Here is a 21,554-nt window from a genome sequence, read left to right as displayed (position 1 = left end):
GCAGTAGAATAAAATGCTTAGAATTAAAAACACGCTCACAAAATTGGGTGTTGCTTTTAAATTCCGCTGAAAAAAAAGCGACCGCAGCACCGCTACAAAGCCATGAGTGTATAAACCCATCCTGCAGAGTGGTACAATCAAGCCGAGGCTGTGGCTGCAAGGGGGGGATATGCACTTTTTCACGACTGAAGGAAACACAACGCCGGGGAGGAAAAAAAAAAAACACACTAAAACAAATTGACAGTCTGGGTTTTATGTTTCCCCAAGTGTCTGCGAAATGTCTACGAAGGCAGAGCAGTGTAAGTACGGCTGTGTGTGCAGTGTTTTTTGTCCTGTCTTGTCTTGTGGAAACTGGAATTTTTTTTGTTTTTAAGCAAGAAAGCGGATGAGAGGAGCTGTCCTTGGTGATGAAACCGCGGTTGCCATGGCAGGTTGCAACACGTCCTCTCACTGCAGAGGATGGCTGGAGGGCTCAGTGCAGAAAGACACTGTGTGTGTGTGTGTGTGTTTGTGTGTGTGTGTGATTATCTGCATGTTAAAGGGGGAGAAAAAAAACATTTACATCGTCATGTTATCTTTTTTTTTTTATTTATTTTGATTGACGTGTGCTGGATGATGCGCGTGCAAAAAAGATGAGGTGTGCTGCTGATCTCAAGGTCGACCTGACTGAGTCTTTACTGAACAATATGGTGGCATTATTATTAGATTGATGATCAATAATGTGGTTTGATCACACCGTCGTCCTGAAGGCTGCTGTTCATTTTGTCCTCCTCATTCCTCTGGTTTGCTTCTGAACAGGTGGAAAGCAGACTCCTGTATCTCTTCCATATTATTATTATTATTATTATTAATAATGAACAGTATTTGGCACAAACTGAAGGGTCTGTCAGTGGTTCAAATCCTGAAGTCTGTTTATGTTTTTTATGTTGCAAGGATGTGAAACTTCATCACAGGCTTTAAAACAACAACAATTTAATCCTTAAGGCATTGAGGTGATAATGAGGATTAATATTAGCCTAAATACAGACCAGTATTCACTGCTTCTTATCAAAATTTGCCACTCACAAACAAAGGAAAATAATAATTCCCCGATGAAAACAAACATATGTGAAGATATAGCCTCCACGATATGTCATGCTTATGATCATGACACTGTGACACTTTTTAATCAGCTTTAAATATATATAACAGACATAAAAATATGGGGTCAAACTTGTTGTTTTGGTGCTTCTATTTCAATTGGCTAAAAGTTGTGTGTGGCTGATATTGTTTAGTGGTCAATATATGGATGAATTAATAGGCTAGTATCAGAAATACAACAGAGAACAACAAATTAGCAGCTGTTATCTCCATTTTTTTACATTTATTACAGTGTTTAGGCATCAACATGTTTAAAGAATATAATCATGTGTCCGCTCATGATGTTTAGATTTAAGAAGAGAGGAGCATGTGTGCTACAGTATGTTTTGCTTTGACCACACATGCTCAAAAGCCTGCAGCTGTTATGTTTATTTTGGGGTTTGTCATTTACAGGTCAGGTTCAGCTAAAACACCACTGCCCATAGTCACAGAAAATGGGTCAGCGATCACCCAATTTAACTCTTATTTAACCAGACAAAAAATAACACATTCATACCTTGACCTTAAATAGAAGTTCAACCCGGAAGGTTTCATTGCTGACTCGCAGTATATGATCTGCTAAGGGATGAGTAAGCCCTCTGTGTGTCATGCTGGCTGCATTTTCCCCCCGTCTTGTCTTGGGACTTGAACTGGCAACCTTTTGTACACAAGCTTGTTTCTGTAAGCAATAGGTTACTGCGTCCTCTAGGGTTTCCCGTGACCTCGCTGCTGTACCAAAAAGGTCACCTGCTGAAGGCCAGAGAGCCATGGGAACACAGACTCTTTGTTTAACTTGATAATTAGAGCACCCGCGTTAATCTCAGCCAAGAAACAACAGCAGCTTCATGCATGTTTGCCTCATCTGTGTGCTCAGACTCATATGATAGTCTCACTAGTGTTGATTTGCTTTGTTACTCTGCTCTTTATTTTGTCTAGTTGCCTCTAAGATACGATACTTGCAAGAGTATCACAACCGTGTGCAACACAATATTTACCCTGTGCCCTCCGGAACAGACATTGCAAACACACTGAAATACTTTTCCCAAACCCTGCTCAGGTAAGTACCCTGCTCCAGAGCCAACAGGTGAAGTAACAGACTGTAGACTGTTTCATATTTAGCTCCATCAGACAGACCAGATAACCTACAGCAGGTTGACACACTTTCTGAAAGGGGAGACAGTGACACCATTAAAATGCATTTAGTATGTCTGGAGGAAAGTTATAGGGAAGTGGCCAGCTCTGTCCTGCCCTGCTTTGAAAGACAGAAGAAGACAGAGCAGATGGTGTTGTGTTGGAGCAGCAGCAGAGATCGACGACTCAGTGTTTATTGATTCAGTGGTCGCCTGCTAAATGAACGCTTCCCTGGGGCGGCCTGTTGTGTCCTTCCCAGAGGGGAAGCAGCTCCTCCGGCTCTGCTGCAGTTGCAGGGTCAGCCTGCTCCCCTGGGTGCCGTGGAAGCCCGAGGAAGGAACAGCATGTTGTTTCCTCCTCCCCAACACAGGTCAAGTAGGCAGCCATTTTGGACACATCTTATTTTATAATGTGTCATGTCTCAGTTTTTCCAGCTGGAGATTCAAAGTACACTGCAGTGAGAGGACATTTTGGTATGTCATGTGGTTTGGGTTAGTCTTACTGCCTGCTGGCTTCACAGAAAGTGCTGAATTTATTAGCTAATTTATAAAAAGGATGGGATTACTAAAGGCCGAACTTGTATGCCCCCACTTCTATCACTATTATCAGCTTAGGGTGCAATCTATTTGAGATCGGCAGCCGGCCTCAATTTTACACTTTATGCCTCCGCCCCATAAGGATTATTCCTCTGCTGAGTGCTCACAGAGTATCTTGGTTACTTTGCTGATGGGCTGTCCAGCCACTGTGCCGTTTTAGCCTCTCATATCTCATGACTCGGAGCATGACAGGGGCTGCAACTGTGGGAATCTGTGTTAAAACTCAAGTGGCGATTTTGTCTCTTGAGGGGTCATTCTCGTGTGAAAGGAATGATCCCACTGTTAACAGTTGCTCGATATTTTCCCTGAAGCAGCCTCAGATATGCAGAGCAGGTAATTCACCCTACCATTAGAGGGGTCTGGTTTCCTCAGCAGGGACTCCAGGATTATCCATACACCTGTGCCTTCTGAAGCCCCGAGTGAAGAAAGAATGAGGGAAAAATGAAAAAGAAAGGGAAGTGGGAGTAGTGAGCCTTGAAAAGTGGAGAAGGCATGTGTCATGTTCCTGGAAAGAAACACTGAAATGGCCAAAGAAGGTGGTTGCTGATTCATGCACCAATTTTAGGTTCAGCGCAGGTCAGATGGAGAACAGAAAATACAGATGGGTTAAGTTTTTCTGTTTACTGACTATTATATATGCCTCCTTAAAGATGAGGCAGAGCTTTGTCATATTTCTCCAAGTCAGATTGAGCTCTCTGCATCAGTGAGCCATGCTGACTTCATGCCAAACTGTATCACTCTGAGACTGCAGGGAGCAGAAATCATATCTAGTGTTGTTCAGACACGACTTTCTGTAAATGCTTTGAATTACTGCTACACACATAGCCAATGATTTTGTATTGACAGTGCAGGGCTCGACAGTCAATGTACGTCATGTGTCTGTACCAGTGCATTTCTACATGTGTTTTATGTGTCGTATATGTTTGTAATTTTCCGTGTCGTCTGTATGTGTGCGTGTGTGTGTATGCACATATGTGTGTGTCTTTGTTCAGTGTATGCGTGTGAGCGCGTCTGTTTATCTCTATGTTCATTGTTCAAAATAATGATGTTTTCTATATGAGGAATGGGCAGTGAAAAAGTCATACTCTGAGATACAGTCTGTTGTCGTGAATCAGAACCCGTTTGAGTTTATAACAATGCAGCTTTATGAATGAATCTACACGGACTCAAATCTTACAGAGTATAACTTTGAGGGGATGAGTCAGAAAATGTTACATTCTGCTGTTGACAGTGTATAAACTGTTAAGCTAAAGGCTCAACATTATGCATTTTATGTTAAAATAAAATCTTGAAATCCCCTTTCTCACTTGCCGAGAATGCTGTAACTCTTTGAGTGACCTTTCAAAATAAAATAAATTAAAAAAAAAAAATACATCAGCATTTATAATCTGGGCTCTCTTGATAAATCCCGATCATTTGCCTGATAGAACAGCTTAGCTCTTTAGTAATGTGCAGTAAAAAAGAGCAATGCTCTCTGGCCCCCCCTTCCCCCTCCTCCACCCTAGACGCTCCACACTCAACCCAACTAGTTTTTCCTTTTGTTTTCCCCCTCTCTTAAAATTGAATATGTCCACCACCTTTCCCAGGGGACAGCAAACACAATTGTCCATCCTGCATTAGCTCACAAACATAATGCTACCAGTCATCTCCCCCTGAAACAACCTATTCCTTTGTCATTATAGTTTCTCCTCTACCGTAGATTAGTTGTTACATTTATTTTAGAAACCTGAATCCATATGCCTGTTGGATCTCATTATTTCTCCTGATGATACTGGTACAGTATCATAACGTATGCATACGGACATTATTTCTCTGGTGCAATAAACATGTGCTGTGACCTGGGAGCACTTGATCTAACCTCACACACATGTTTATTACTGGCTGAAGCATGTTTCAAAAGTGTCACCTCTGTATTTTCCCGAACCAATTTGGTGTCACTCCCATCCTTGACAGCCCCACTAAAGACAAGGAAATTTCTTTCTTTTTGTTTTATTCCACGGCTCATTTGGCCTCTTTTGCATGGTAGCCTCTGACCTTGCTGATTGGAAGATGGCAGCCATCGAGGGACAGTCGTTTGCACTGTGCCTTTTTGGAGAAGTATGGGGTTGCCACTGAAAACATGCCATTTTTTATATTTTTGCTCCTTGTCACCAGATACGCATGAGATGCAGTGATCATTGCAGTTTGTGCTCATGTTTTTTTTGTTTTCCAAGTGCAAAGACAGACAAAACGAGATAAATTGAATTAAAGTCACTCTGAACAGACAAAGCAGGGAAAAATTGCCCGTGCCTTCAGTGATACAGTCAAATAGTGAGACACTGCATCCTATGTGGGGTTTATCTGGGTTTGTTTTTTTCTATTTACGCTGTCTCTGTAGTGCCATTTCAATGTAATGTGCTGTTTTTTTGTGTCTTTGTTGTCTCTTTTTTTCCCTTGTTCCCCTCCCCTACCCTCCCTCCCCTCCCCTCCCGCCCCGGAGCAGCATTCTGTCCCGCACAGGCAGGAAGGAGAACCAGGAAGCTTCCAATTTGGCCGTGCCCATGACCATGTGTCTTTTTCCTGTGCCATTCCCACTCACCCCATCTCTAAGACCACAAGTCAGTTCCATCAACCCTACAGTTACTCGCTCCCTCCTTTACAGCGTTCTGCGCGATGCCCCGTCAGACCGCGGGGGGCAGGGGCAGCAGAGTCGGGACGCTCAGCTCTCAGAGTACCCCTCTCTGGACTATCAGGGCCTCTATGTGACCCTCGTGACCCTGCTTGACCTGGTGCCCCTGCTGCAGCACGGTCAGCATGGTGAGTCAAGGCCCAGTGCACCACTGTTTGTCATCATCATCCCCCCGAGCCGTCTGGCCTGCATGAAGCCACTGCTGCTTTTTTGGCCTCTTTTGTAACTGGAGGAGAGAAGTCCTGCTGAGGATCTTGAGGGATGCATGGGGTGATTGGGAGCACGCTGGATCCTGTCAACTTAATCGTTCCATAAGCCATGGAGCTATAGGCCTTCTCTTCTGTGTATCATACTCAACTGCATGTTTGTTATGTAAAGGGGGAGAAATGTTTAACTTATGTTGTCATGTGCAAATATAGAAGTTAAACGGAAATCAAACATAGGCAAATGTAATGTTTTATTTTGTTTCAATACACCTAGAATACATCTGAGAATGACGTTGTTTTTCACGAGCTAAAGGCTGCATCACAGTCCCTGCTCTTGTTTTTCATGAATATTTTACCACTGTCAAAAAAAGCTCAAAAGCATGAAAACCCATCTCCTTAACTAGAATGCTCTACTTTTCCTGAGGGCAAATTGTACTTCAGTGGCTTTTAAAGAAAGCTCACTGCCCTCAGCTGAAGTTCCTATTTTAAATGTTCTCCTTTTCACTGTTATGCTGTTATAAAATATTTAAAAATATCATGTAACTTTGACATATGTGGCTGCATACAGTATGTGAATACTGTATGTACTGTTAATTGAATGAGTGTCTGTGTATCTCTCTTTGTCTTTTTTTTTTTTTTTTTTTTGCCTTTTCCCTTTCTCACCAGATCTGGGACAGTCCATATTTTACACAACAACTTGCCTCCTGCCCTTTCTCAGTGATGATATTCTCAGCACTTTGCCCTATACTATGATCTCCACTTTAGCCACATTTCCCCCTTTCCTCCACAAAGACATCATTGAGTACCTGAGCACTTCTTTCCTCCCCATGGCTATACGTGAGTATGACCCCTCATAATATAATTTAGACAACTATTTCACTTCCCGTCATAATGAAATTGTACCTTTATGGTGGAATAATTGGTGATTTATGAATGTTATTTAAATGTTATTTGAATTACTTTTTCTTGTTTGTAGTGGGCTCCACTCGGAGGGAGGGGGGAGTCCCGGCCTATGTCAATCTGTCTGCCTCCTCTATGCTAATGATTGCGATGCAGTACACCACAAATCCAGGTAAACCATCATATTGGCTGCTTTCGAAGCATGCATGCAAATATTAACACTGTAATGTTGTGTAGTAATGGCGCTCTGCTTAAGCTGGTCTCTTCTTCTTCTTTCTAGTGTATCACTGTCAATTGTTGGAGTGTCTAATGAAGCACAAACAGGAAGTGTGGAAGGTACTTCCCCCCTAAACACATAATACAAATAAATATATATATATATATAGAGAGAGAGAGAGAGAGAGAGAGAGAGAGAGAGAGAGAGAGAGAGAGAGAGTCAGCGAGAGAGAATAATAATAATATCTTTAGGCGTAATTGTTGTAGAATGTCCAGTCTTGTTATAAAGAAACTTACTGTATATATATATATATATATATATATATACATACATACATACATATATATATGTATGTATGTATGTATGTATGAGTATATATATACATATATATATATATGTATATATGTATGTATGTATGTATGTATGTATGTATGTATGTATGTATGAGTATATATATACATATATATATATATGTATGTATGTATGTATGTATGTATGTATGTGTATATACACATACATACATACATACATACATACATATATATATATATATATATGTATATATCCAGTAAGTTTCTTTATAACAAGACTGGAGATTCTACAACAATTACGCCTAAAGATATTATTATTATTGTCACTATATTATCACTTTTCTTGCCAGGAGAGAAGATGATACCACTCTGCTAAATATGAAGCTAGAACAAGAGGACAGTTAGCTTAGATTAGCATAAACACTGGAAGGTGGGACAAACAGCTAGCGTTAGGCTGGCTCTGTTCAAAGTTAAAACACATCTCTTACCAGCTAAACTCACTAATTAACATGTTAACTACGGCTAACTACACTAACTACTGGTGCTAACGTTAGCTTCATATTTAGCAACATGAGAGTGGTATCCAATTAGTCATTTAGCAACTCAAGTACCTCTTGCCAAAAAAGTAAATTTCCTGAAATGCCTATTTCTTTTAAATATAAAAACTTAGATATATATTGGGTCTTCAATGTTATAAAGATATTGAACAATGGACAAGAGGCAACAATTAGCTAGTATTTACAAAAGAGATATAATGCATGTTGGAATGAAAACCTAAAACTAGTTGCCTTCCGTTCGTTAGTATGCAAATATCTTCAAATATCATTGCACTTTGTAACTACTGTTGATGTTTATACTTTGTGCAGGACCTTCTTTATGTCATATCCTATGGTCCATCCCAAGTAAAGCCTCCAGCTGTGCAGATGCTGTTTCATTACTGGCCCAACCTAAAGCCACCAGGAGCCATCATTGAATACAAGGGGCTTCAGTACACAGGTCAGATTCTCTTAATGTCACATGTGTTGCTTTATCTGCCCTTGAACTGACTAAAGGTCTAACCTTTTTTCCCATTTTCTTCTTTTCTCCTTCCCTACTGCCAATTTTCTGTCTCTCGTCAATTTCCTGGATCAGCCTGGAACCCCATCCACTGTCAACATATCGAGTGCCACAATGCTATCAATAAACCTGCTGTCAAGGTGACGTCAGTCTTAAAAAAAAAAAATGGTTATGTGCATCCCACATCCCTTTACGTCCACAATGCCTTATTATTACCTTATTACTGTACGAAGGTAGATTAGCAGCACACTCTGTGTTCAAAAGCTGCTTCCCTTGAGAACATCTTTGGGAATGCATGGGGCATGTGCCAGATTGCCTTGCTGAGTTCAACCGCGCGTGTCAGCGTGTTTGCTTTTGTGAGCCCCCTTGGTAAATAAATCAGTGCATGCCCGGGCAGCTGTGGGAGTGGGGTAATGATATCAGCTTCTATGCTACTTTACACAAGTCCGTGCTGTTGCTCTGCTTTATCAGCCCCGCCTGCCTTTACTCAACTGTGCTCAAAACTGACAAATAGAGTAAGAACAGGGCCACGGACAGGGGCCAGATTTCAATTACCAGGAGCAGGGAGGGGGTATGGGGGGAGGGGGTGCTTAATTGGAAGCGGTGACCCCGTGTAGCCCTTGAGGATAGGGTGGCATCAAGTGAGCACAGTAAATTACAGTGCACCATCTGAACATTGAGGCCATGAGCATTGAGGTTTAGCACAGGGCCAGGCACAGGTTTCAAGAGAACAGAGTGCAGCATATGCACGCAGCCATCCACGCAGAGGCGTGGGGAGACAGGTATAGATGTCACATGATTTCTTGGGAAATATCATGATATACTAGCCTTGGAGATTACTATTTCTGAGGGACTTATGGAAAATGTTAGCCTTAGTACATGTAGTTATGATACTCTATTCTAAGAGACTGTAAGCAAATGATTTTGGGGGAAGGGGATTCAGAAAAGCAGAGGGATTTTTTTCCCTTTTTGCTGTTTTTTGGAGAATGGGGGAGGGTCTTTAGTGGTTTGTTACAATTTTAGAGCAACTTCCATCTTGACTTTATTCTGCAATGTACACAGTGACAGCTCTTGGTTCAGAAATAAAGAACGGCTAGAATATTTCCTAAACAGGATGCATAATTTTGTTATTTTATTCCATTTCAATTGGTGTGAAAATTATCATTCCATGAACAAGGTTTAAATTGGAATACATCATCTTACACTCTTTATGCACTTTTAGTTAATAATGATTAAATTATTTGTACCAATTTTATAGTGTTATATTACTTTTTGAAAAGTGAATCAGTCCCCCTCCACACCCTGATATTTTTTGTACAATCCCTTTTTCCCAATTGTTTGTATGAAAATAAAACATCAAAATATCAGTATGTATACCACGTCCATATTCTAACGCTACCTGTCTTACTTTGCAGATGTGTATAGATCCTACTCTTTCTGTTGCCCTGGGAGACAAGCCCCCTCCTCTTTATATATGCGAGGAGTGCAGCCAGAGGATAGCAGGGTATGCATCTGTTTCCCCTCTTTTTTCCATCCCCTGGATCCTCCCCCTCCTTCAATAAGATGCCATTCAAAACACACATCACCTACTGCCTGCCTCATTATTCCTCCCTTTAACCCAGGGGAAATACATCGCTATGGTTACGTAATTCCCTCCTGATAATGAGATCATCATCACGAAACCACGCAGCCTCTTGTTTCTCTTTTCTCCAGCGTGTAGCATGTTATAATTGCATGGCTCTGCAGTTTTGTATTTTCTTTGATATTGAGGGAAGATATTTTGTGTCCCAGCTCTGTTAGGAAGTTAAGACTGCTGCGTTTACACTAGGTAGGTACAGGCTCTGAGGAGCAGTTTGCCTACAAATCACATATTGTTTATTTATGCATTTCTTTGACCTTTTCAGAGACCACGCTGAATGGCTTGTTGATGTACTCCTGCCACAAGGTGAGCGTTCACAGACAAAAAGGTGTTTGAGTGTCTCTCAGTCCGTCTTGCTCACCACAGACAAAGAGACATTTATACAGTAAATGGGACATACATGGAATATATATTCAGTGCAGAAAGGTTTTTAGTATAATAATATGATACAGAGGTTAGGTACACATTTGTTCCTTTACTTTAATTATGCTCATAGCCATAGTTAAATCTGATACTCAAAGTTTAATTATCCGAGAAGATACTTAAAAACAGGTGTTTTCCTCATCATATAACCTTTTATAGTACATCGAAGTCCTCTCCTGTTTTCCAACATCATTTGTGCTTTACAGTGGGAAAAGAGAGCTTTTTTAGGCAGTGTGTTTTTCCTATTATATTATAAATTAATATTATTTAATTGTTTGAGCTGCTATATTCTGTGTATATAGTTTTAGGAAAAGTTATAATTTTCCAATGAAACATATAACTAATTTTAAAAAGCTACTTCTGTTGTCTGCAAATTGAACATTTTTTTAATTTGTTTTTGCAGCAGAGATATCTGCCATTTGTCAAAAGAAGGTAAGATTTGTATTTGTACTTCAACTTACTTTCTTATTTGCTCATATTCATTGTGATATATTCCATTAGAGCATGGTGTTATATTGAATAGTATTAGGGATTATTTATTTTCATTGTTGATTAATCTGACGATTATTATCTTGACTAATCGATTAGTTGTTTGGTCTATAAAATTACAGAAAATGTTAAAAGCCCAAGGTGTCGTCCTCAAATGTCTTGTTTTGTACGCAACTCAAATATATTCAGTTTACTGTCATACAGGAGTAAAGAAACCAGGAATTATTCACATTTAAGAAGCTGGAATCAGATAATTTTGACTTCTGTTCCTTAAAAAATTACTCAAACTGATTAATTGGTTATCAAAATAGTTGGTGATTAATTTAATAGTTGACAACTAATTGATTAATTGTTGCAGCTCTAACTATTATCTAATGTTTCTCCATATTTAGGACAAGTAAACCTGTGCAGTGATTTCTTGTTACTAATTAACCTCACTGCATCTTCCTTAAACTGCACATACAAAACACAAATCAAACAGTACACATGCTGATAAATGGTTTTATCACTGAAAACAGAAGCAAATTGAACCTGTTAACCTTGTGGAAGATTTCGTGAAATCCATTTTACCTGTGATACATAGCAAGGTCATTTATTTATGAACCTGACATGTTTTCTTCATTGAGAAGTCCATTCACCGGAGCAACTCAGTAAAGGCCACATCATTTCAAATGAAGCAGCTGGGGCGTGATGTTTGTTCGCTGTTGTTGAACGCGCTGCTGAGGGCAAGTGCTCCCTGCTGGTTTCCAGGGAGACACCGGGAAAACTGAGTGTGAGATGATCTCAGGTATTCCCATCAAGCTGAGCAGCCAGCCGGGGTTGTCAGGGGAAACGGCTGGCCTCCATCCTGATTTGTCCAGCACTTTATAATCCACAGCCTCCCTTTCTGATCAGGCTTTGTCACACTCATTTCATAAAGCCCTCCCAACTGGTTTTACACCAGCTCTGTCATCTTTTATCTGAGAATAGCTACTTATAAATACACCATGATACCCAAGATAGAACATAACTGTAAACAGAAACAGCATCAGTAACATCATGTTAGTGTTTTTAGTTGTTGAAAGCCTGGTGGTCGAATGAGAGAACTCACCATCAGAGGACAGATATGTTAATTTGATAGGGAGCAGTGCATCTCTCTAATGGCACAAGATTAGAGGCTGATCAGATTAGGATGGTTCTCTAGTGCCATGCCTTTTATTTTTAGAAACCTGAGACACCGTGGGGACACATAAAGACTTTTTCTATCACTGTAGATGTGGACAGATCAACATCTTCAATAGTCCTCATAGTCAGAGCAGTTAGTTGCTTTTGAGGCCTGGAAATATGTTTATTTTTAGAGGCTTGTCATAATGCGTTATTGGCTGATTTGTTGTGATCGTGGTATATTTTTATCTCGTTGCCTACTGCCCCGAACAGAAATAGACTGATCTCCTCCTCCTTCCCCCTGATTCTTGGCTTTGTAGAACTGTAGCTCTCATGTTAGGAGGGCTGTGGTCACCTGCTTCTCGGCTGGCTGCTGTGGGCGCCATGGCAACCGGCCTGTCCGCTACTGCAAGCGTTGCCATGTCAACCACCACAGCAGCGAGGTGGGGGCTGCGGCGGAGACCCATCTGTACCAGACCTCGCCCCCTCCCATCAACACCCGGGAGTGCGGAGCGGAGGAGCTAGTGTGCACTGTGGAAGCTGTTATAAGGTACATTCACAGTGTTTACACTGACATATCACAGCCACATTCACAGGGCATATGCCTGTAATGCTGTGAAACATGTTTTTACATGAATATATGGACAACAATACTGCATGATATTAGATTATTAATGTACAAGCTGTGTCAGGACGTTTTCTGTCTGTGTTTTTAGTTTCTGTCCTGCTCTTTCTCCTCGTCTTTGCCTCTATGAATCCTCTGTTATCCTCTCCATATCCATCCAGCCTTCTCAAGGAGGCAGAAATTCATGCAGAACAGCGTGAGTTTGAGATGAACAGGCGTCGTCAGATGGGCCTGTCCGCCTCCCACCACTCTCTGGACAACATTGAGTTTGACAACAAGGAGGACGACCAGCACGACCAGCGGCTCCTCAGTCAGTTTGGCATCTGGTTCCTGGTGTGTAATTACAGGCTTTTGCTGTGTCTGTCAGTAACAGGGAGATGTAAGATAAGGATGTGTACAGTGCTTCTTATCACTGCCCTGCTGAATTCGTGGTTACTTGACTTATTAGCTTTCCTCTCTGACCTTCGCTCGCATCTGCAGGTGAGCCTGTGCACACCCAACGAGAACACGCCTACAGAGAGTCTGGCTCGGCTGGTCAGCATGATCTTCCAGTGGTTTCACTCCACCGCCTACATGATGGACGACGAGGTCGGAAGCCTGGTGGAGAAGCTAAAGCCTCAGTTTGTCACCAAGTGGCTAAAGACAGTGTGTGAAGTACGATTTGACGTCATGGTCATGTGTCTGCTGCCCAAGCCTGTTGAGTTTGCCAGGGTAAGGCCAAGATCCAGGTCAACTAAACACACAGTATGTGGTTGAGGAGTTGTAGAGGATGTACAGGGTGCTGATATCAGATGTGGATGTGGTGGGGGGGGGAGGTTTTATTCAGAAAACACAACTAACATGAACATTATAACTGCAAATATCAAGCCAATGCATATCCCAACTCCTGTTTATCTCAGTTATAGCTTTGAACTGTGCAACAGCTATGATTAATATCATTAAATCAGCATGTCACTGAGGCTTCTTAAAATGATGGAGGGCAGGTCGCCATCTGAACTCTCTTGGCTGTGTTTGATCTAAGCTAGTCTGTGTACCCTTTTCCTCAGGTGGGAGGTTACTGGGACAAGTCATGTAGCACAGTGACCCAGCTGAAGGAGGGCCTGAACCGGATCCTGTGTCTGATACCTTATAATGTCATCAGTCAGCCACTGTGGGAGTGCTTTATGCCCGAGTGGCTGGAGTCCATCCGCACCGAGGTGCCCGACCACCAGCTCAAAGAATTCCGGGAAGTGCTCAGGTACATCCACCACCTCCAAGTGTTTGCATATCGTAGTTGCTATTCCTGTAATAAAGACATTTGTTATTGCATATAAGCAGGGGTGATGGTAAACATTTTTTTTTTCATATAAGTTACTTGTAGCTGTGATTATACTGATATACCTTACAGAACTAACAGACAAATCTGTACCTTGATTTCAGTTATGTCATTTGCTGGTGTATATTTCTTATTTCTGGATATGACTGGTCAAATGCACACAACTTGACATGAAGTTAAGATATTTCCAGTGCACCTACAATACAGTCTGATAGCAGATATGTATTTTTAGTAGTCTAAACATTAAAGATAAATGACTGGTGTGAACTTCACAGAATCAGTGAAAGAAGGCTCTTTTCCAAAAATACTCCTGTCAGCCTCGATGGTGTATAATGCATGACGCTAGCTTTTGCTGCACGGAAAAATCACAGACTAAAGCGTTGGATGTATTCTGGACTAAGGGGCTTATCAATCGTAGGTGTATTATCAGTGAAAAGCTAAGCAAATGTAATAGTTTGACATTTTAGGAAATAGCTTTTTCTTTTTCTTGCAGAGTTGATTGATATCCGTGCACTAACACCAGGAGGTGATTAGCTTAGCTTAGCATAAAGACAGGTATCAGAGGGAAACAGCCAGCAATTAACAAATTGTGTCTTGTTTCTTTAACCTGTGCACAAACCGAAATGTAAAAATGACAAGTTGTGGTTTTAGTTTTCAGGGAGTCTCATGATCACAGCAAGATAACAAGCGGAAACTCCAGGAAAGCACTGCATCTATCCGCCCAAATCAAACATGAGATGTTGATAGATGTAGGCCTATTGTAGAAAACCAGGCCAGCTTTTTTTCTTGCTTCCAATCTTTATACTAAGTATGGTATTGATCTTCTCATCTAACTCTTGGTAAGAAAGCAAACAAGCGCATTTCCCCAAAATGTTGAACCATTCCTTTAACCATATATAACTTAAATTACATACATCAAAGTATCACAGCCCAAATTATTTGGACATGCCTACCCACTTTAGATGACAAAAAGTCTGCTGCTGCTATATACACTTAAAAAGTCTTACTCTCTTGCAGTTAATATGCCATCATTAGCACATTGCTGTTGCTATAGTGTTGTCCACCTATGCGTCATTCTGGAAAATGTATGCATAAATGAAACATCCCGCTGAAGGAGAAATAAAGCAGAGGCAGTGTGAGGGCAGTACCTTTGCAGCATGGGACAACATTAAAAATATCAGGAGTGAATTGAAAATCCCTGATTATGTAACAGTATCCGACTAACATAATATTCTGTTCTGCCTTCTGCTTACAGTAAGATGTTTGATATAGAGCTGTGCCCCCTGCCATTCTCCATGGAAGAAATGTTTGGCTTCATCAGCTGCAGATTCTCTGGCTACCCAGCGTCTGTGCAGGAGCAGGCTCTGCTGTGGCTGCATGTAAGCACGCATACACACACACACACACACACACACACACACACACATGCACACACACACACGCTGTCTCATGTCCAGTTCACATCCTGCGGTTCTGTCCACAGTGCGTGTGAATTGAACAGGTTGTCATAGAGTGTGAGTTTCTGGGCAGGGGCTCTGCTGAATATGGATCTGGGTCACTGAATGAGACTGAGAGAGATAGGAGGGATTTTGCCTTTCATCCCATATGCACTCACAGCTTGCTGCCCTGTATACATGGATCAATTTCAGGTTTTTTCTCACAACTATGATCAAGAGATTGCATTAATTTATCCTCATTAAAGAGGCCACATTCAAATCAGACAGAGAAGTGGTGCCCAAATTGAGGCTGTACATCTTTCTCTGCATGGTATACCTCGGTGGTATGTTCATGGTGTGTCATGACGGTATTTATATTGTTTTAAGTATGACTTCACCCACATTTTGTCACTTACCTTACTGGTATTTAGACACAGAAAACGGATGAAAACACAGTGAGGTCTGTGCATCATCCTGAGTAACTCAGAATTTGTTTCTCGAAATTCATATTACTGTTGAGTTTATTTAAAATTATTTTTCAATGCTTTGAGCAGTATGGACAATATTGCATTCATCTCCATTGTACTGGGAAAGTGGCAGACTTTCATTGGTTGAATGTAACTAAGTACATTTACTCAACTTCTGTACCAAATCTACTACAAATTTGAGGTACTTGTACTTTACTTGAGTGTTTCCCCTTTATACAACTTTATATTTCTACTCCACTACTGTACATGTCGGAGGGAAATATTATACTTTTTACTCCACTATTGATTTCTTACTTTACAGACAATTTTTCATATCCTTCCAGTGAAAACCATGTATCTCCGGATGTGGTGAATGTTTTCGATAAACTGAAGGATGAAGTGTTCCTTTATTGGTTGAGACAATTATCCTACTTCTTATTAGGCTAAATGAATTATTTAAAAACCCTCTTGGATCAGCTGGAAAATGCATCGTCACAAAGCGGAAAACAGGGTTGTTTTTCTGAGCAATATGATGCATTGCTGTACGTTTTACTTTACTTTTTTCATTCTTTAATTACAATTTGCTGATAATATTTGCAATCTTTTTAAGTAAAGTTGTGAATGCAGGAGTATTACTTGTAGTGGAGTATTTTTACAGTGTGGTATTAGTACTTAAGTAAAGGATATGAATACTTCTTCCGCCACTGAAGTTATTTTTAGCATTGGAAATAATCACAAAACTATCTGCATAAGTTAGTTGAACAATACCTTTGTGTGTCTCGTTTGGACTCAGGTGCTGTCAGAGCTGGACATTGTGGTGCCTCTTCAGCTGCTGATTGGGATGTTCTCTGATGGAGTGAACTCTTTGAAGGAGCTGGCCAATCAGAGGAAGACACGCGCCTCAGATCTGACTGGAAACACTGGGGCTCGCAGGGTGAGAGAGACAGCAATGCCACCACTACTCCCCCAAAAATAAAAGATATGAGGGTTCAATGCTTTTATTTTTATTCCAGTTTAGCTGTCAAATCAGTAATAATCTGTGACTTATAGTATATATATATAAAAACCCACTTACCTCTACTCAAAACATCACCTGACTGGATGTCATTACACCTTTTGAAGCTTTTTTGGCTATTTTGCGTTCTGTCTGATGCCTTTTTTAGATTAAGACATATTTCTGCTCTTCTTTGCCTGTATTTTATACCATTCATTGGGATGTACTGTATGTTGCCATGGTAACTGCCAATTTCTAAATATAGCTCCCTTAAAGGGCTTAATTGAGCTTGACTAAGATGTAGATTTATCTTTTAAATTTATCGCCGAGTAACTCTGAACTCGTGTCATTATAACTGACAGTAACAGGGGAACGTTGCAGACTAAAAAACAGATGCCAGATGTATAAATGCTTTGAATTTGAAGTGAAACACATATATTTTACTTTATATAGTGATGTACTCTTTGCTCGTAGGTGAGCGTGGTGTCAGATCCAGGACGCCGTGGGCAGCACAACACCCTCAGTCCGTTCCCCAGCCCCTTCAGGAGCCCGTTCCGCAGCCCCCTGCGCTGCAGCCCCTTTAAAAACCTGGGTCACGCCACCGGCCACTGCGCTCTGGATCTGGACTGTGAAGATGATGACATGAACCTCGGCTGCTTCATCCTCATGTTTGACCTCATCCTAAAGCAGGTGACCACACCGTTCTGATTAAAAATAATAATAATCATACTCATAAAGGAACTACGAGTCTATTTCTGTCTAGAAGGATGTACACTGAAGTGTATTTCTACACAGATTAAAGATTCTTCTTGTTCATTCATATAGAGAATAATGACAACAATGCCCCACAGGAGAGATATGTGTGTTGTGCTCCACTTTTTGCTTCCCTGTTTTTACGTTCGTATCCGCTGCTGTCCCAGATGGAGCTCCAGGATGACGGTGTGATGCTGGGTCTAGACAGCAGTCTGGGGAAGGATATCGTGGGCATCATCAACAACGTCTTCCAGGCCCCGTGGGGTGGATCACACACCTGCCAGAAGGATGAGAAGGCCCTGGAGTGCAGCCTGTGCCAATCCAGCATCCTGTGCTACCAGCTGGGCTGTGAGCTCCTGGAGAGGCTGACCCCCCGAGAAGAGATTCGCCTTGTGGTGAGACATCATGAATTTTTATGCGTCTAATATAAATGAAGCCTATGCATTAAGCCCGTAAGGCTTTGACCTGAATGCCATGTAGCCTCCACCACAATGCCAAAAAAACACCACTGTGCCTGGCTGAGATAATGCTCTCATAGATGACTTAACATTTTTTTTTCATAAATCATTTCAGTCTCCCTCTCTCTTTGTTTTTGTCAACCTACTAATGGGTAGTTTCAAAATTACTTGTGAATGACACACATGAATATCATGCTCAGCTGAATTACTGATGAGTATATGAAGCATATAAAGGAGACGTTTTGACAGTGTTTGGTTTCCTCTACAGGAACCTACGGATAGTTTGGAGGAAACCTTGCTCTTTGGTCAGACAGATTACTCCCTCGCTGAAGAGAATGGAAATGAGGAAGGAGTCAACCCAAGTGCCGCCACCACCACTGACAACCCCAGCAACCCCAGTAACCCTCCCCCCGATAACCCATGTGTGTATCAGTTCTATGCACAATGTTAGAAATCATTAAATGTGTCACCCATCACAAAATATGATTTCATGAACTGTTAACTGGCTAAACTTATCATTTGCTAGCTGTTGCTTCATCTTTAAAGGAATAGTTTGACCTATTTGGAGACTAGTAGCCTAATATTATAGGACAAGAACATATCTGTAAGTACGCCCCCTAATTACCTGGTGAGTTATGAAGAAAATTATAGCTTATTCTTTATATAAATATCCTTTATTTCACTTGATTTAGTTTCAAATCTACAATGATCGCCAGGGATATGTACGGATTCTTTGAGTATTATTTCATTGAGTTTCTGAATAATCATTCTGTCGGAATGGGTTATGGCCATCAGAAGAACAATACTGTTGTTATTATTGTGGTTATGGGGTTTTTGGCCTACTCATAAATCCATAAAGAATTACTACAAAATTTGGTTAAAGGTAAGATAACTGGTTATGACGTTTCATACGGTTGGATTGCTTTTCTGCAACTGAACACCAGCTCATCTTTTTTTTATTTTCCTTCATGGATGGAGATGGACCTACTTCTATCTCAATGTACTATTGTCGCCTTTTGGCAATGTGCTTTATGTTGCTGTGTATGTATTCACCCCCTTTACTTTCTTTTCCTTTTTACCCTTAATGGAATAGTTAGACATTTTGGGAAATAGGTTTATTCGCTTTTCTTGCCGAGAGTTAGATGACAAAGATTGATAGCATGTTTGTATGGTAAATATGAATCCATCGCTAGGAAAAAATCCGCCTACTAGCACCTCTATCGCTCACTATTTAACACCTTATATCTCCATACAGAAACTGAAGTCAAAGTGATTCTCCGGGGTTTATGTACCTGACTATTTCTTGGCCACTGAAGTGACTTCCTAGAACCTTGCAACCAATGCTCCCGGCCAAGAAATAGCTGCTTCCCCCTGTTTCCAGTCTTTATGCGAAACTAGCTCCAGCTCCATATTTACCGTACAGATGTGAGAGTGGTATCAATTTAGGACTTATGTCTGCATCGATATATTACATACTTGTCGTTCAACCAAGTCTTGAGACTCTTCAATACAACTTTATTAATCCACAAAGGCAATTTGATTCTGGTCAAGTAAAAACAGACAGGAAACAGATATGTACAAGCAAAGGAGCTGTTTTGCCAATGTTGGACTGATGCTGCAATTGTTGTTGTTTTTTTGTTTTTTCAACAATATGAAATAAATAAGTCATAATAAAATAACAATAAAAATAGATGAATAAAAAATAGGCAGATGGCACATTTTAATTATATAGTGCCAAATCACAACAGAGGCTATCTTTTCATATAAAGCAGGTCTAGACCGTACTCTTTAATAAGAGTCTGTTGTTTCTAACACTACACTCTTCCTTCCAGCTATGAAGAATAACTCTGATACGAAGTTCTCGTACCAGCAGCTCCCCGTGTCTCTGAAGCTCATATACACCGTTCTGCAGGTATTTGCATATTAAAACTGAGGCACAAATACACGACTGGAGGCATTCAAGAATGTTTTCTGTGATTTATTTGAGTGTGGTACACTCTGAGTCACACATCCCGTCTGTATTCAGGAAATGTCCAAGTTTGAGGAGCCTGACATCTTGTTCAACATGCTGAACTGTTTGAAGATCCTGTGTCTCCATGGAGAGTGTTTGTATCTTGCCCGCAAGGATCACCCCCAGTTTCTGGCCTACGTCCAGGAAAAGATGCTCATCCCGAGGTGTGTGCTGACAGGTCATTTTAATCCAACGGTAAAATGTTTGTAGTTAACCAACTCCTTGACAGCAATGTGTGTGTGTCTAATTTGGTGTTTGTGTTTCAGCCTGTGGTCCATGTTGAAGTCAGAGTTTTGCCAGCTGGCCTCCATGGCTGTGCCTCAGCTTCTCCACGCCCTGTCTCTGTCGCATGGGGCGGACATCTTTTGGAATCTCATCAACACAAATTTTAACAGCAAAGACTGGAAAATACGATTTGAAGCAGGTGAGAGATGGTGTAAAATAACATATGTTGTTTATCTGATATCTGCATTTGCTTCTCAGGATGATTATATACAGTGTACAACCTCATATGCAGGTATTAACACCTAAGCTCATCATAAAGCAACTTAACCGTCCATTTTTATTTATATTTTGCAAGCGAAGTGGTTGTGGTTATGTATGAACGAACCGATGAAGGCCCCCAGTCTGCTTATATAATACACTACCTAAACCACTGCCTGCCCACATCTCCTCCTCCTCCTGTTGTCATGGTTACCGTGTGGCTCAAACAGGCAGCAAAGAGTAATTGTGGGATTAATAAGGTTTTTCTTGCCTTGTGATTGGCAGAGAGGAGCTGTATGACCTTGAGACAGAGGCAGAGGACAGGTCCTCTGGCTCTTTGTATGAATATAGGGTAACAGGAGAACAATTGAATTGACAATAACCCCAAACATACGGTAAATATTTCTCAAAATGTGTAAAGTTATTAGCCTATTGTGCATATAAATACCCTAGTAAATGATAAAATAAATCCAGTCTTTCAGTCTTTCCACCTATAAAATAATAATAATGACAGGTCCAAATGCTGATGGTCTATATCCTGACCACAAGCTCTAATAATGTTACATTTTCTTATTAGTAATGTTGAAACAGATATAATCGTGGGCATAAATCATATTTAAAACCTTTAATGTGACCAACAGGCAATGTGGTGCTGCTCTGGGATGTCTCTTAACCCCTACACTGACACCTAGTGGTCACCACTGGGTGTTATTAATCAGCCCAGAGTGGGTGAAAGTTTATGGATTTCAGAATAAAGCTCTATTTTTAGATTATTATCTGAGTCATGATAAATAACGCCAACTGGAAGGATCTTGTTTTTGGAAATGACTGAATGCTTTCACACAGGGGATGTGGGACACTGTGTTGTCAGAGTGGTAGCTTTGTGTATGTGGACGCCGTCTTGCGAACACAATAATTTATGAGCATTATATTATAGAAACTGTATTTTTACACTTACACCCCTAGAGTAGATGACCTTTATAAGTTTTGCATATCAAAGATACATGGAACAGATATTATGTAATTTAAACAGATTTTAAGTTGATTTTATTGTAGATTTAATTTAGTAATTTTTTTAAACGTATCACGTAGTTTCTCAATTAATTTGAATACA

The 21,554-nt window shown here is 40.7% G+C and overlaps 1 protein-coding gene across 11 annotated transcripts in view; it reads left to right on the top strand.

The window, feature by feature from the left end:
- The first annotated feature begins 53 nt into the window (after positions 1-53).
- Positions 54-21,554, top strand: part of LOC119474630 (protein unc-79 homolog) — a 37,633-nt gene continuing 16,132 nt past the window's right edge. For 4 of the 11 annotated variants that reach the window (XM_037746766.1, XM_037746772.1, XM_037746770.1 and 1 more), the window contains exons 1-23: positions 55-299; positions 2,056-2,176; positions 5,329-5,642; positions 6,387-6,557; positions 6,697-6,792; positions 6,901-6,956; positions 8,015-8,144; positions 8,280-8,344; positions 9,620-9,708; positions 10,109-10,149; positions 10,670-10,698; positions 12,219-12,448; positions 12,685-12,856; positions 13,004-13,234; positions 13,570-13,760; positions 15,094-15,217; positions 16,535-16,675; positions 17,210-17,425; positions 17,656-17,883; positions 18,215-18,368; positions 19,779-19,858; positions 19,973-20,121; positions 20,224-20,381. In XM_037746766.1, the coding sequence (XP_037602694.1) occupies positions 278-299; positions 2,056-2,176; positions 5,329-5,642; positions 6,387-6,557; positions 6,697-6,792; positions 6,901-6,956; positions 8,015-8,144; positions 8,280-8,344; positions 9,620-9,708; positions 10,109-10,149; positions 10,670-10,698; positions 12,219-12,448; positions 12,685-12,856; positions 13,004-13,234; positions 13,570-13,760; positions 15,094-15,217; positions 16,535-16,675; positions 17,210-17,425; positions 17,656-17,883; positions 18,215-18,368; positions 19,779-19,858; positions 19,973-20,121; positions 20,224-20,381 (3,208 nt within the window). In that variant the 5' untranslated portion in view covers positions 55-277. Of the gene's footprint in view, positions 300-2,055; positions 2,177-5,328; positions 5,643-6,386; positions 6,558-6,696; positions 6,793-6,900; positions 6,957-8,014; positions 8,145-8,279; positions 8,345-9,619; positions 9,709-10,108; positions 10,150-10,669; positions 10,699-12,218; positions 12,449-12,684; positions 12,857-13,003; positions 13,235-13,569; positions 13,761-15,093; positions 15,218-16,534; positions 16,676-17,209; positions 17,426-17,655; positions 17,884-18,214; positions 18,369-19,778; positions 19,859-19,972; positions 20,122-20,223; positions 20,382-21,554 lie in introns of those variants that run through there. The other 7 variants (XM_037746775.1, XM_037746771.1, XM_037746767.1 and 4 more) reach the window with 6 other exon arrangements.

The sequence above is a fragment of the Sebastes umbrosus genome, chromosome 16 (assembly GCF_015220745.1).
Source record: "Sebastes umbrosus isolate fSebUmb1 chromosome 16, fSebUmb1.pri, whole genome shotgun sequence".
Lineage (NCBI taxonomy): Eukaryota > Metazoa > Chordata > Actinopteri > Perciformes > Sebastidae > Sebastes > Sebastes umbrosus.
This window is presented reverse-complemented; position numbering and strand designations above follow the sequence as displayed.